Source organism: Miscanthus floridulus, chromosome 10, assembly GCF_019320115.1.
Source record: "Miscanthus floridulus cultivar M001 chromosome 10, ASM1932011v1, whole genome shotgun sequence".
Classification (NCBI taxonomy): Eukaryota; Viridiplantae; Streptophyta; class Magnoliopsida; order Poales; family Poaceae; genus Miscanthus; species Miscanthus floridulus.
In genome coordinates this window covers 51,413,200-51,427,367 of record NC_089589.1, presented here as the reverse complement: position 1 = coordinate 51,427,367, position 14,168 = coordinate 51,413,200, and the positions used below count along the sequence as shown (strand labels likewise).

Below are 14,168 nucleotides of genomic sequence, written 5' to 3'. Positions count from 1 at the left end.
TTCCAGCCCCATTTCGACCTCTTTCGCCATTTGTTCTGTCTGCGGAAGAAAGGAAGTGGCGGCTCGAAGATAGCCGGAGGCGTATACCTCAATCTACGTGACGGGATGAAGGCCCAGTACTTGCACTGCCCTTGGAACACATCGCTGGACGACTGGTACAAGAAGTGGTTCTACATTCGCGAAGAGCCGAACACGATCACCCTGTGCGACGTGGGGTTCATTCCGGAGAAGAAGAACAGCTGGTCGGAGAAGCCTAAGCACTTGGAACAGATCGCAGAACTGCTCGGGATGATCCCGTGGGGAAAGCTGGATGGTCCAAGCGTGGTCAGAAACTTCATCAGCCGAAGGATCCAGCCCTGCCAGAGGAGGGTACATCCTGGCTACGAATACCAGGGGAGCGCAGATCCAACGAGGACCAGAAAAGAGGCGCTTGACAAAATCAAAGTCAAGGCCAGGATTGGGGAGCTATTCAACTTAGCCGATCCCAATTATGTCAGGTTAAGCGACATCGAGCACGCCTTCAAGCTGGCTCGACCTCCCCCAAAGGTAAATTATGCTTCCTTGTACCTGTAGAGTTATGTTGTAACAAAAATTGATTGTGTTGTCGCCTTTATGTTTCCCAGAGTAATGGTCGTGACAGGGCAGCAGTGTTCGTGTCTCCACCCCCTGGTGTGGATTGGCCGCAAGTTGCCGGCCCAACCGCCCAGACCAGTGCTAGGGCCGAAGACGTCGACTAGGCCGTACTTGGGGTTGGGGAGGAGGCAACGGCCAGGGCTGCTGGCAAGCGACCGGCGGCCAACAAACATCGTCAGGCCATCTTCCCACTGTCAGATGACGAAATAGAGGATGCAGACATCTTCCGACTCGTCCCTCGAAAGAGGAGACAACTGGAGTCGACGGAGCAGGGTGGCTCCTCCATGCCAGCAGGGATCGCATCACCGACCACTGCAACACAGAGGACAAGCGGCAAAGGGGTCGAGCACCAAGCCCCAGCGCCGGTACTGGTCATGGAAAAAGACCCGGTGGAACCCGCTGAGCACGTGGAGCAAGCACAGTCGAAGAGATGCTGCTTCGCCACGTCATTCCGTGCTTCCAAGCTGTAAGTATTTGTAACCTTGATGTAAGCTTACAATTTGTATTGAATACTATTGTCTTTTGAACTTATCCCTGATATATTAGGTCGGCGTCCACCGAAAATCTCGACTAGCTAGCCGGGTGTGGCATGGCTTCGCCAGCAATGGCGGAAAGAACTGCCCAACAGCCATCTGTGGAGGAACCCGTAGAAGAAAATCCATCAGAACCTCAGTAGACAAGCGGCCAGACGACAGTCCCCGAGCAGCCGGTCGAGAAGAGAGCCGAGCCAAGTACAAGTGCTCCGAGCACTAACCTAGCTGAGGGGGATACTTCGGCGCCAAGGGGACCAGACCACGTCGAGGAGCAGCGGCCGGAAGTGGCACAGAACACGCTTGCCGATGCTACGGCTCGTGGGAAAGCCATAGTGGTCGCAGAGACTACAAACTCCAGACCAGCGCTGCCTCCTGAACAAGAGGTCGAAGAGGACGAAGTAGAAGAGGTCCTAGGCCGTCCCCAAGACAAACGACAACATGTATATGTGTCGCATTGGCGGAACGACGAGTGGGTTATGCATGAGGAAATCCCAGAGGTCGAAGAGACCCTAAAAGTTGAACGAGCGGCAAAATGTCTAGTGATAGAAGTCCAGGTATGTTTGGCTTGACTACTTGATCCTGCTATTTAGTCGAACTGTCTGACTTAGCTTGTTTATATGCAGGACTTGATGAAGACCGCAAAGTACCGAAAAAGGTGCTTCGACCAGATTGAGGGAATCACGGCAAACAATAGAGAACTGGCGGCTGAGGTGGAACGCTTGCGCCGCCAACTTGAAGCCACCGACCAGGAGAGGACGGAGCAAGAGGCACAAAACCAGAACCTGGTCGTCCAGCTTAGTAACAAAGAGCAGGAAAAAACAAGTAAGTTGTCATTTTATCACAGCAAGTGCATGACACGTGTTGTTGCATTGTTGGTAGTGATAGCTGTAATGCAGGCTTAGAAACCGAAGTAACCTGCCTCCAAGAGGAGAATAGCCGTGTGGCTGCAGAGTGTGGTCGCCTGAAGGAGGACAACGAGAAACTAGCCCGCGACCAGTCTCAACTCCGGGACCGCACAACTAAGATGAAGGAGGAACTGAAAAGTAAGTGTTCTAGACCACCTTGCTCATTCTGTTGCCCGCCTTATCCTGTTGTGCCGTTACATTCTGATGTCTTGTACGGTTTGCAGTTTTAAAAGTCAATGCCAAGAAACATCTAGAAGATGTGATGAAAGATCGTGACGGCTGGAAGGAGCGATGCCTAGAGACCATCGAGGATCGAAACACATGGAAGAACCGGTGCCAGGAAGTGGCAACTGGCATTTTGCCCGTCATCGACCTTATCGATCCGGTGCTCACAGAGGAAGTGCCAAGGACGCCACAGCTCGGACTGGTCGAGAGATGCCGAAAGGCATGGGAATAGTTCCAAGAGTTCGTGAAGGAGACGGGTGAGTACACGGATGCACATGTGCTAAGCATGGTGCGTGCCCACTACCCCCTAATCGATCTCAAGCGCCTGGAGGCTGGGTACCCGAAGGAGGTAGACCCAGACAAGGCTGAGGAGCTTCGGATGGCCCAGCTGGACCTATCGTCAAAGATAATTGGCGACATTAAGCTGTGTGGAGGTGGGACAACACCTGTACAGGGTACGCCATCGACAAGTCAGCTGGAAATGCCATCAGTTGCAAGCCAACCGATGAAGCCTGTGGTCTCGACCAGCCAGGCATCGGCGGGGCCATCCTTTTCAGCTCGACTAGCACAAGAGTCCCCGAGACTCGAGTAGGAAATCGGAAGCGGCGAGCAGTAGGTGCCGTGCGCCCTGACCAACCAATGGAATAGGCTTAGAGCTGTAGAAGAAGGACATAGTTGTGTTATTGTAAACTTGGACCTCTTCAGGCAAGCTTGTAATAACGTAACTGTATATCATCATAAGCTTGTTTGCTTTGTATAAAACGTATTTAACCTTGAAACTCATGTTGGTGTAACTAAGTTAGAACATGTTAATGTTCTGTTTAGTTGTACCATTTTGCTCGACACGTCATTCCGAAAAGTTTGTGCGGCCCTAGTTTGCCACGTGGTCGGAGTGTGAGGTGCGTGAGCTGTGCACACGTAGACACGGACAAGTCAAACCAGGGGGACCTACCGATCACCCGTAACGTTGAGAGCGGATCCCATGCACGTGTTGGGAGGAATCGGAGATAGGGCCTGCTCCGAAAACCGTAGAAGGAATGGTGGTCGGCTTTTACTGGCTAAGTTAGAATAACCATAAAATTCGAAGTGACACATTAGAGTGGTCGGAGAAATCATAATAGCTTTATTGAAGTAAATCAAAAGTACAAAAGGAGTACATATCTCAGTGGTTAAGCGTAGAAACGTCTAAGCTTGTCGATGTGCCACGAGTTTGGTACGTCCGTACCGTCTAGGTGAGCTAACCTGTAAGACGTTGGTCGTGTGACTTCCTTGATCATGAAGGGCCCCTCCCATGGGGTTGCGAGTTTATGGACACCAGCCTGGTTCGTCTTCCACTTCAAGACCAGGTCCCCGACCACGAAGAAACGCTCTTTAATGTTCTTGTTGTAGTACCTACGCAAAACAACAAGGTATTTGACCGTACGTACACAAGACTCGAGCCGCTTCTCTTCTGCACTATTCACTTTTAGCTCCCGTACTTCATTGACCTTGCCTTCATCGAAGTTCTCTACCCGTGCTGATTTGAAAGCTATATCTGCTGGGAGGACTGCCTCAGCGCCGTAAACCATAAAGTACGGTGAGACGCCGGTGTTACGATTGGGCTGAGTTCTGAGGCCCCAGACCATGGCTGGTAACTCTTTGAGCCATTTTCCGGGAGCTTTGTCATTTTCTCTGTACATCCTCTTCTTCAATGCGTCCAAGATCATGCCATTGGCCTGCTCGACTTGTCCATTAGCTCTAGGGTGCGCCACCGAGACGTATTTTACTACTATGCTCCTTTCATCGCAGAAGTTCCAAAAAGCGTTCCCGGTGAACTGAGTACCCAGATCAGTGATGATGTTGTTGGGTATGCCGAAACGGTGGATGACCTGGTCGAGGAACGTGACAGCCTTTTCTGTGGATGCCTGTACCATGTAAATTTCCCAGGAGCCGGTTTGAAGGGCCTGATCATATCCAGTCCCTAGCATGCGAAGGGCCAGGAGGCTGGTATTGTCTGGATCTCATGTGCTGGTACGTGGATTCTCTTGGCAAAGAACTGACAACCCTCACAGTGGCGGACTAGCTTCTCTGCGTCGGCTACTGCTGACGGCCAATAGAACCCTGCTCGGAAAGCCTTACCGACCAGCGTTCTTGAGGCCGCGTGGTTGCCGCCGGAGCTAGAGTGGATTTGGTCCAGGAGATGTTCGCCATCCTCCTGGGTTATACACTTCATCAAGATTTCCTCCTTTGCGTTCTTGCGCCATAACTTGCCATCGATGAGCAGGTACTGCTTACTACGACGCATCAGGCGCTCGTTTTCTGTCCGATCAGTGTAACCGCTGCCATCTGTTAGGTACTTGATGAATGGTATTCTCCAGTCAGGCTCATGAGTGGTCGGAGGTGGCTCGGTGGTGCTCGACGCCGGAACCGTAGCCACCAATTGCTGGTCTGGAGGCTTGTCTACCGTGGAGTCTTCTTCTTCGATGGAAGGCGTGAGCAGGTCTTGGACGAATATGCCATGTGGGATTTTGGCTCGTGATGATCCTAACTTTGACAGCGCATCCGCTGCTTGATTCTTGTCCCGGACCACGTGTATGTACTCGATGCCATAGAACCTGCCTTCCAGCTTTCTGATTGATTTGCAGTATGCATCCATCTTTTCGCTGGTCGTGTCCCAGTCCTTGTTGAGTTGGTTGATGACCAGAGCGGAGTCTCCGTAGACATAGAGACGTTTAACGCCATGCTCAACCGTAATGCGCAAACCATGTAGGCATGCTTCGTACTTGGCGGCATTATTAGATGCTGGGAAATAAATCTTGAGCACGTACCGAAGCTGCTCCTTGGATGGTGACACGAAAAGGACTCCTGCTCCCGCACTGTCAATTTTGAGAGCCGTCGAAGTACATTGTCCAATACTCGTCGGATCCCGGAGAGGCAGGCGTGCTTAAGTCTGTCCACTCGACGATGAAATCAACGAGTGCCTGAGACTTGATTGTAGTACGTCTTGCAAATTCCAAGGAGAAGGGGCATAACTCCATTGCCCATTTAACGATGCGCCCGTTCGCAACCTTGTTGCTAATGATGTCTCGCAAAGGGTACTCAGTCATGACCACCACACGATATCCGTCGAAGTAGTGTTTCAACTTTCGGGATGTTATCAGTATGGCGTAGATCAACTTCTGAATCTGTGGGTACCTGGTCTTGGACTCATTGAGTACCTCACTGATGAAATAGATTGGTCGCTGTACTTTGTAGACGTGGCCGGGCTCGTCGCGCTCGACCACCATGGCCGTGGAGACCACTCGATTAGTAGCCGCAATGTAAAGCAGGAGTGTTTTGTCTTCTCTGAGAGCAGTGAGGACCGGAGGTGACGTAAGGTATTGTTTCAGCTGTGTGAAGGCTGTGTCTGCTTCCTCCGACCACTCAAACGTTTCGGATGCTTTGAGCAGTTTAAAGAATGGTAATCCTTTTTTCGCCTAATCTTGATATGAAACGGCTGAGGGCGGCCATGCATCTGGTAAGCTTCTGAACATCCTTCACCTTTTTGGGCGGCTTCATGTCCAAGACAACTTTGAATTTCTCCGGGTTAGGGCGTATGCCGTCGTGACTGACGACGTTGCCAAGTAGTATGCCAGAAGGAACACCAAAGATGCACTTTTTTGGGTTTAATTTCCACTGGAATGTGTTAAGGGCTGCAAAGGTGCGTTCCAGGTTGTCAACAAGGGTATGTGCTTCCTTGGTTTTGACAACTATATCGTCAACATAAGCCTCGACGAGGTCGTCTTTTATCTCGTCTTTGAGGCAGGCTTGTATAGCGCGTTGGTAGGTAGCCCCGGCGTTCTTGAGCCCGAACGACATGGTTGTGTAGCAGTAGGCGTCGAAAGGCGTGATAAAAGATGGATTGATCTGGTCGTCCTTTTTGAGAGCGATCTGGTGATAACCAGAGTAGCAATCGAGAAAGGAAAGCAGCTCGCAACCGACGGTTGAATCTATGACCTCGTCTATGTGAGGTAAGCCGAAGGGGTCCTTAGGGCAGTGTTTGTTGAGATCAGTGTAATCAACGCACATTCTCCATTCATTATTCTTTTTGCGTACAAGAACCGGGTTGGCTAACCACTCCGGATGATACACTTCTTTGATAAATCTGGCTGCCAAAAGTCGTGTAACTTCTACCCTAATCGCCTTCTTTTTGTCGCGAGCGAAACGTCGTAGCTTCTGCTTGATAGGTTTGGCCTTGCCGTTGACATTCAAGGAGTGCTCGATCAAGTTCCGAGGTACACCGGGCATGTCAGCAGGTTTCTATGCGAACACATCAACATTGCTCCTCAAGAACCTAACGAGCGTGTCTTCCTATTTGGGACCCAGGTTGGCCCCGATAAGGGCCGTTCTGCTGGGATCACCGTCGACCAGCTGGATCACCTTGTGCTCCTTGGACTTGATGTTCTTGCGTGGAGCCTCGAGCTCTAGGATCTCTAGGTGGTCGGCCGAGGTCTTCTTGGCATCGAGCATGGTCTCGGCCATGCGAATAGAGAGAGGTCGTGAGCCTCTGCTATTTTGAAACTATCGTCCTCGCAGGTATAAGCTGCGTACACGTTGCCTCGGAGGGTTAGAACTCATTTCTCGGTGGGCATCTTGAGCACCAGATACCTGTAATGAGGTATGGCCATGAACTTGGTGAGCGATGGTCGACCAAGAATAGCATGGTAGGTGCCGTCGAAGTCAGCGACCACGAAGTTGACGTAGTCGGTGCGGAAGTGGTCCGGGGTCCCAAATTGCACAGGTAGCGTGATCTGCCCGAGAGGTGTAGAGCTCTGTCCGGGGAGAACACCCCAGAACTGTGCCTCATACGGCTTGAGGTCCGCCTGGGCTATCTTCAGGGCGGGCTGACTGTTTTTGAACAGTATATCGATGGAGCTGCCGTCGTCGATCAGTACTCTGTCGAACTGAACCTTGTTGATACAAGGATCGAGGACCAGGGGAAATCGTCATGGCTCAGGTATTGCGGCCCATTGGTCCTTTCTACTGAAGGAGATTTCGCGGTGAGACCACGGAGGGAGCCGCGGATCGGTGAGGAGGTTGTCGGTGTTGGCCACGTTCAAGCAAGCGTGGGCGAGCAGCTTGCGTTCTCGTTTGGTCTTGATGGACACTTTGCCTCCGATGATGGTGTGCACGCGATTGGTTGGCTTGACGTACTTGTGATGAGGATCCGCGTCTTTGTCATCGTTGTCCTCGTTGCGCTGTTCCCCTACGTCGTTAGGCTTGTTGGACGTATTCGGAGCCTGTTGACGCGTGTAGATAGACTTGAGAACGCGACAATTCTTCATGGTATGGTTTGACTTAGGATGGAGCTGGCAGGGCCCTTTCAATGCTTTGGCGTAGTCGTCTTCGTAGTTACGACGTCCGCCACTTTTTTTAACGGTGTTGACCTCGCCGTCGTCTTCCCGAGCACACTTGCCCCTGTAATCATCGCGACGGTTATGCCGCTGATTACGTTGGTCGCGGTGGTCGCGGAAGTCGTTGCGCTGGTTGCGGCAGTCAAAATTGTCGTTCCGACCACGGTTGTCGCGGTAGTCAGCGCGGTGTGGGGTGGTCGGAGCGTGGAATCCTTGCTGCTTCTTCGATAATTATCTTTTTAGCGTTGTCGGCGTCCGCATATTTCTTAGCGGTGGCCAAGTGCGCTGTGACCGATTCGGGTCTCTTGCGGAGGAGCTTGTCCCTCAGGGCGTCGTGGAAGCGGAGGCCAGTGATGAAAGCCTCGATTGCCTCGTTGTCGGAGATTGACGGGACCTTGATGCGCAGTGGCTCATCTTTTCGATCTCGAATCCGTTGCAGATCATATTTGTTGCCGAGTTGTTCGCAAGTAGCAATGAAGTTGTCGATGAAGGCTTGCTTGAGCTCTTGCCAAGAATCAAAGTAGTTCGTCGGCAAGCTGACCAGCCATTGGTGACCTGCATGACCAACAGCGACTGGGAAGTAGTTAGACATGACGTGCTCGTCAGCCATGGCTGACCTGCACGCAGTTTCGTAGAGCATGACCCATAATTCGGGGTTCTCCTTGCCGTCGTACTTCTGAAGTTTCTCGAGCTTGAAGTTCTTGGGCCATATGACTTGGCGAAGGTGTGGAGTAAACTGCTTCAAACCCGGCGGGCCGTGGGTAGTGTCATATTCCATACGGCGATAGCTTTCATGGGATGCACGATCGTTGGCTCTCTGGTTGATGCGAGCGCGTAGATCACGTCCAACGAGGTAATGGCGGAGATCGTTATTGCCATCACGGCGATCTCGATTGCCATCTAGATTAGCCCTGCGACCGTGGTTATCGCGTCGATTGTCGCGGTTGTCTCGACGGTTATCGTCCCGGACATCGCGGCGGTTATCCTCCCGACGGCGGTTGTCGTCCTGACCACCATCATGGCCACCGTTTCCGCCTTGACGGTTGTCTGATGGGTCGTTGTTGCGTGAGCCACGTTGGTTGAGTGGCTGTGAGCGACTTGAGTACTGGCGGCTGTGACTTGACTCGACTGAGACGGATGGAGCCCGAGCTTGATTTACAATCTCTGCGGTCTGGGCCATAGGAGCCGTCAGATAGGCTTGTATTTCATCACGAACTGCCTGGGTTTCCGGGGTGTTCGGTAGCCGTTGCATTGTCGCCATGGCGACGGCTATGTTGGCGCTTGGAGTCCTGAAGACCTGTTTGTCCCCCACCCTGTCGAAAGCATTATTAAGGTCGCGTGGTTGGACCCTTATGCGTCGTGCCTCCTCTTCTGCTTCAGCTTCGATTTGCCGACGATTAAACCGGTCAATATTGCGTGCCTCGCGTGCAATCCTTTTTGTTCTGTTTCGCCAACTGCTGGCGGTTCGTCATTGCTGACAACATTGATCAAATCCCCTCGTCTTGGCGGGAAAGATGGGAATTGTGGGAACCTCGGGGCGTGGTCTGGTATATCCAGATCGTATTTGATGCCTTCATCGTCATGATGCTGGAGCTCGGTGCGGACGGAAGCATTAGATGCGATGACAGACGAGGAGCTAGAGTCGCCCTCTTGGACCGTGTGGACGGATCCTTCTTGATAATCTTCAACTCGGATCATGTTGATGAAGTTGCGTGGCATTGGCCGTGGTCGATGTACAAGACAGATCTGAACAGCGCTGTATATTATACGCGTAGTTGGAGGCAGCGTTTCGCAGGCCATAGGGCTGGGCCTGGTAGTTCTCCGTCGAGGCTTCGCACTCAGAGAGCTGGAGTTCGGCCGCGGAGGCTGGCCGGCGACGAGCGGAGCGCCCTTTGGGAGTAGATATGACCACGAGATCTGTACCTAATCGTGCAGGACGACTGGCCCGAGCGGGTCGGGTAGATCTGTTGTGGGGAGCGTTTACCTGCTCATTAGGTCGATTTTGAATTGCACTTACTAGAGCTAGGGTTTCGGTGAGTTTGGTGCCGACCTGATCGATGGAGTCGAGCAGGTCGGTGTGGTCGATCTGCTTTCCTTTGTAGCGTGGAAGCGGACGACGAGTGGTCGGCGTGGCTGAGGATGATGCAGGCGTGGTCGGAGCCAGATGTACTGTGGTCGGAGCCAGATCCATCGTGGTCGGAGCTGTATCCACCGTGGCCAGAGCCGTATCCACCGTGGTCGGAGCCGTAGCATATGCAGGTGAAGCAGTGGTCGGCGCAGACTGAATCGACGCCTCCTCCGTGGTCATGGCGATGAAGTCGTCGGAGCCGGTGGTCTAGGTGATCTGGCCGACGGTGAACGTGAGGCCGTTCGGCGTAGCCGTGGAGCCAGAGATGATGACCATCTTGTTTGCTTGGAGAGCAGTACGCACACCCCCTACCTGGCGCGCCACTATCGACGAAATATGGTCGGCAGTCTACCTAGGGGTATGCCCAAGGTAGTAGATTGTCGGAAGACAGATGCGCAAGCTACAAACAAGACGGTGACGCAAGACAGACACGAGGTTTTATCCATGTTTGGCCACCAAGAAGGCGTAATACCTACGTCCTGCGTCTGATTATATTGCTGTATGTCAATGAGAGATGTTTTTAGAGGGGTCCCCTGCCCGCCTTATATAGTCTGGGGGGCAGGGTTATAGATATGGAAACTAATCCTAGCCAGTTACAATTGCCATAGGTGGCCGGATAAGGATTTCTCTTCTAACTGACTAGGATCTTGCTTGATCGCTAAATCTGCCTTGACTCCTTGCGCGGGACTCCAAATAGGTTGGCCGGGCCACGCGTCGTCTTTTGATGGACCGGACCCTCTGATCTGGGCCGGCCCAAGCCTAGCCGTAAGGATATAGGGGTTAATCCCCCCACAGGCGCCTACAGGTTGAAAACCGTCAGCGGCGAGGTCTTCACCAACGCCTGGAACATTGAGCAGCTACGTCGTTTTTACCCTTAAATAAACGCGTGTTTCTTCTTATCAGTCTTTGTCTTTACAAAACCCCGATTTTTAGTGACATCCGACCCCTACAAATTGTGAGGGGCCAAACCTCACTCGGGGGCTGATATAAGTACAAGTATGTTTATCTCGCAAACACTTCTTGTATTATCCTTGAAAAACTTTATCTAAGTTTTTCGCTCTTCTCGTAAACAAGTCCTAAGGACTAAGATTTCGGGAACTAATTCCGAGTACAACTGGTAGGACTGCGGGAGACCCACGCTCCAGCGGCTACAACCTCTTTGCTCACCAGCGCGATCAGAATTAATTCGCCCGCACTCCTAGTTTCTTACGACTTGAACCATGGAAAGGGTCGGAGGGCACCAAAACCTCTTCTACAAAAAGAGGAAGCTAAAAAAAACTGCTTGCCACAATAAAAGATGAAAATTCGTTCATTCTTCGCATGAATTCACCACTTACAAAGTGATTTCATCACGAAAAGGACTAATACACTCGTAGATTTAGAAGTCTGTTTACTCGGGGGCCACCCCACAAACTTATTCGATTACAGTCCCTGCCTAGCTTTACTACGAGTACTACTACGGCCGTCGCGTCGAGCTCTCCATCGGCAACGTCCGGGCATGTACACGGGCCAGTTCGTCTACTACGGTCACCGCACCACGCTCTCCATCGGCGACGTCCTACCACTTCGCGGGGTCCTCGAAGGCGTCGTCACCTGCAATGTCGAGCTCCATGCCGGCAACTGTAGCGCCTCTGTCGGGGCATTCAGGGACTACGCCATCGTCGTCAGCCGCAACCCCGACAGCGACGCCTCCGCCGGGGCGTCCAGGGACTACGCCATCGTCGTCAGCCGCAACCCTGACAGTGACGCCTCCGTTAGGGCGTCCAGGGACTACGCCATCGTCGTTAGCCACAACCCTGACAATGGCGTCAGGGCAGGAAACGCCTCCCGCCAAAGGTGGGACACAGCGAATGACGGCAAAGTCGACGACGTGCGGCGCCCTCCTGTGCTCCTTCTCCTTCGGCAGTAGCGACTCCTCAGCAATGGCGGCTCGCACCATCTCATCTACGTTGGATGACCTCCGGCTCGACATCACGCTCTAGATTCACGAGCGGATCTATGAGTTTTCTCTCCCCCTGGCATCACCCTCTCTTACTTAGGAACCGAGGCATTCGGTGGAAAGGAACAAGGAAAAGGGGTGGCAGCTTAGAGGATGGCAAGGAGGTGGGACGAAAACTCTTCCCCCCTATTTAAAGAAGGGGCTCAGCAGCTGAGGAAAGGCAAAAGGTTCGGCCGAAAAGATCTCTGCCTTCTCCTATTCAATACAAATGCGAAATCAATGCTGACAGGAATCTGAGGTGACGCGTCGGAAACGACGGGACGCGCTCTGATCGACGGGACGCCGCCTGGTAAGCCAGAACGTCACCCGGGCATGGCCCACCACTAACGCGCCCCGGACGCAAGAACCAGGGCACACTCACCTACAGTCGACTCTCCGCTTCCCCAAGCAGGACCAGGGATGATCCAACAATGGAACCTCCATCCGGGGGAAGCCCAACGGGCCCCCTAGGTCGATCGGTCGGCCTAGGCAAAACAACCAACAACGAACGATCGACCGTAAGATAAGCACCCTTGTTTATTTACTTTGAGTGTTGAGTTCTTTGTCGAGCTTTCGACCCTAGCAACGGCAAGGACATGGACATCGCTCGGGGGCTGCCGAGGGCGCATGTTTGTTTAAACACCCTCTTAGCCCGATCCCTCCTTACGTTTGGGAAACCAAAAGCACGGCGTGTGGGAATATAACGATGAATACAACTGGACGAACCACCGGGCCCTACACTCCATCGGCTACGGAGTCTTTTTGGTTCACCAGCATAATCGCGTTCACAGTCCCTCACACTGCTAGCCTTAGCTCCTACCTTCCCGAAAGGACTTCGGAGGGGTCCACCCGTAGAGCCCTCCCTTTCAGGGGGGAAGCTGGCAGGTCGCCTAAAAATCAATCACAAAAACAGAAGTAGCAATACTTATGCAGTTTACGCCGGCCTCGTTGGAAACATCGGACCCAGAACCTGGCTCGGACACATCCGGTAGGAGCTTTCCGTCACTCATGCTGACCCCGCCTTTATTTCGATTAAATTATACATTCAAACATTGCATATGCAAAACGTTGCATCCCAACGCTTTGCATCGCGTCACGAAACAGTCGTCGCCTCATTCGATATGGGTGGCAGCAGGCCGAGGTTCGAAGGCCGGCCCGCGAAGGGCTCGAGGCCGCCTCGTGCCAAACAGAGCCAGGGAGAAATAGCGGAGATGAGCCCCAGCGGCCCTGCCCGACCTCGCTCAGAAGCGGACAGGGACGTCTCAACCCACAGAATCTCCATCGAGGAGAGGCCATCGGGCCACCTGAGCCTATCGAATGGCTCGGGCATCTGCCGGGAGGCGGGTTGAGAAGTTGTGGAATGCCACCAGAGGACTCTTCTGACCCCATCAGCAAAATGATGAGCACGGATTCCACACGAACGTACCCGTTAGCGAGCTCATTGAGCACAACACTCAAGCCACCGAGGCAAGTGTTGTTTACTCAGCCCCTCTGATTACGAAAATCGAGGACGGGGTAACACGCGAATTACGGTCGACCCCTATCAGACCCTAACAAGGTCCGAGGGCTCGAGCCGCTCAATATAGGGACACAAGTTTGAAGGCCCTACCTTGCCAAGCCCATAGAGTCCCCATTTGGGGAATTCTGTTGGAAGGCAGGGCGGGGAATAGTGCGATGCCATCCAAGGACTTCGCCGACCCTGTCACAAAAACCATGGAATGAGATTCCATCTGAACGTTCCGGTCTCTAGTAACACCCGACCCAGCAAATGCAGGGGGTCGGGCCTTACTCGGGGGCTGGTTAAGATTCCCTCCTCACGTCAAGGCCAGCGGCAAGATTCGGGGAAACAGATTGGTAAGACCGCAAAAACCAAACGGCCAGACGGCTACGGTATGTTTTGCTCAAGCAGCACAACCCAAAATTTTCCCTGAAAGCACCACTAGCCCTGCGTCCTTAGGCAAAGGGAAGGGTCGGATCGAATAAACACTCTTTTTTATTGCAAAAAGGGAAGAAGGTGAAATCAAACAAAACGAAATTACGAAGCAAAATCACGAAACTGCGTCCAGACTCGAAAGTACCGACACTTGTTCACATATTACATATAAGCTGTGTTCAAAATTATTCGACTAACTACTTCCGCGAAGGGAGAACCATTTCTTTCAGATTATCCGCTAGGTTTTTCGCAAGGGAGCCACCACCTTCTCAATTGCGTCCAGCTCATCATCCTCATAGGTAGGCGGGAAACCTTCGCTCATCACCTCCAGGTTGATCTCGTAATGAGCATGGGCGACGGTGAAGGCCTGGGTGATCTTGGCGTGAAAAGCACTCTCCTCAAGCTGGCCCACCCGAGCCGTAATACTAGCGGCACGGGTCGCAAGCGAGCTGGTCCCCTCC

The 14,168-nt window shown here is 52.7% G+C and overlaps 1 protein-coding gene across 4 annotated transcripts in view; it reads left to right on the top strand.

The window, feature by feature from the left end:
* LOC136490213 (F-box/LRR-repeat protein At5g02910-like) overlaps window positions 1-14,168 on the top strand; it is a 39,086-nt gene that overhangs the window by 12,850 nt on the left and 12,068 nt on the right. The window contains exon 4 of one of the 4 annotated variants that reach the window (XM_066486703.1): window positions 1,790-1,969. The exons of the other annotated variants lie outside the window; for them this stretch is intronic. Coding sequence (XP_066342800.1) covers window positions 1,790-1,791 — 2 coding nt within the window. The 3' untranslated portion in view covers window positions 1,792-1,969. Of the gene's footprint in view, window positions 1-1,789; window positions 1,970-14,168 lie in introns of those variants that run through there. 4 annotated transcript variants of the gene reach the window in all.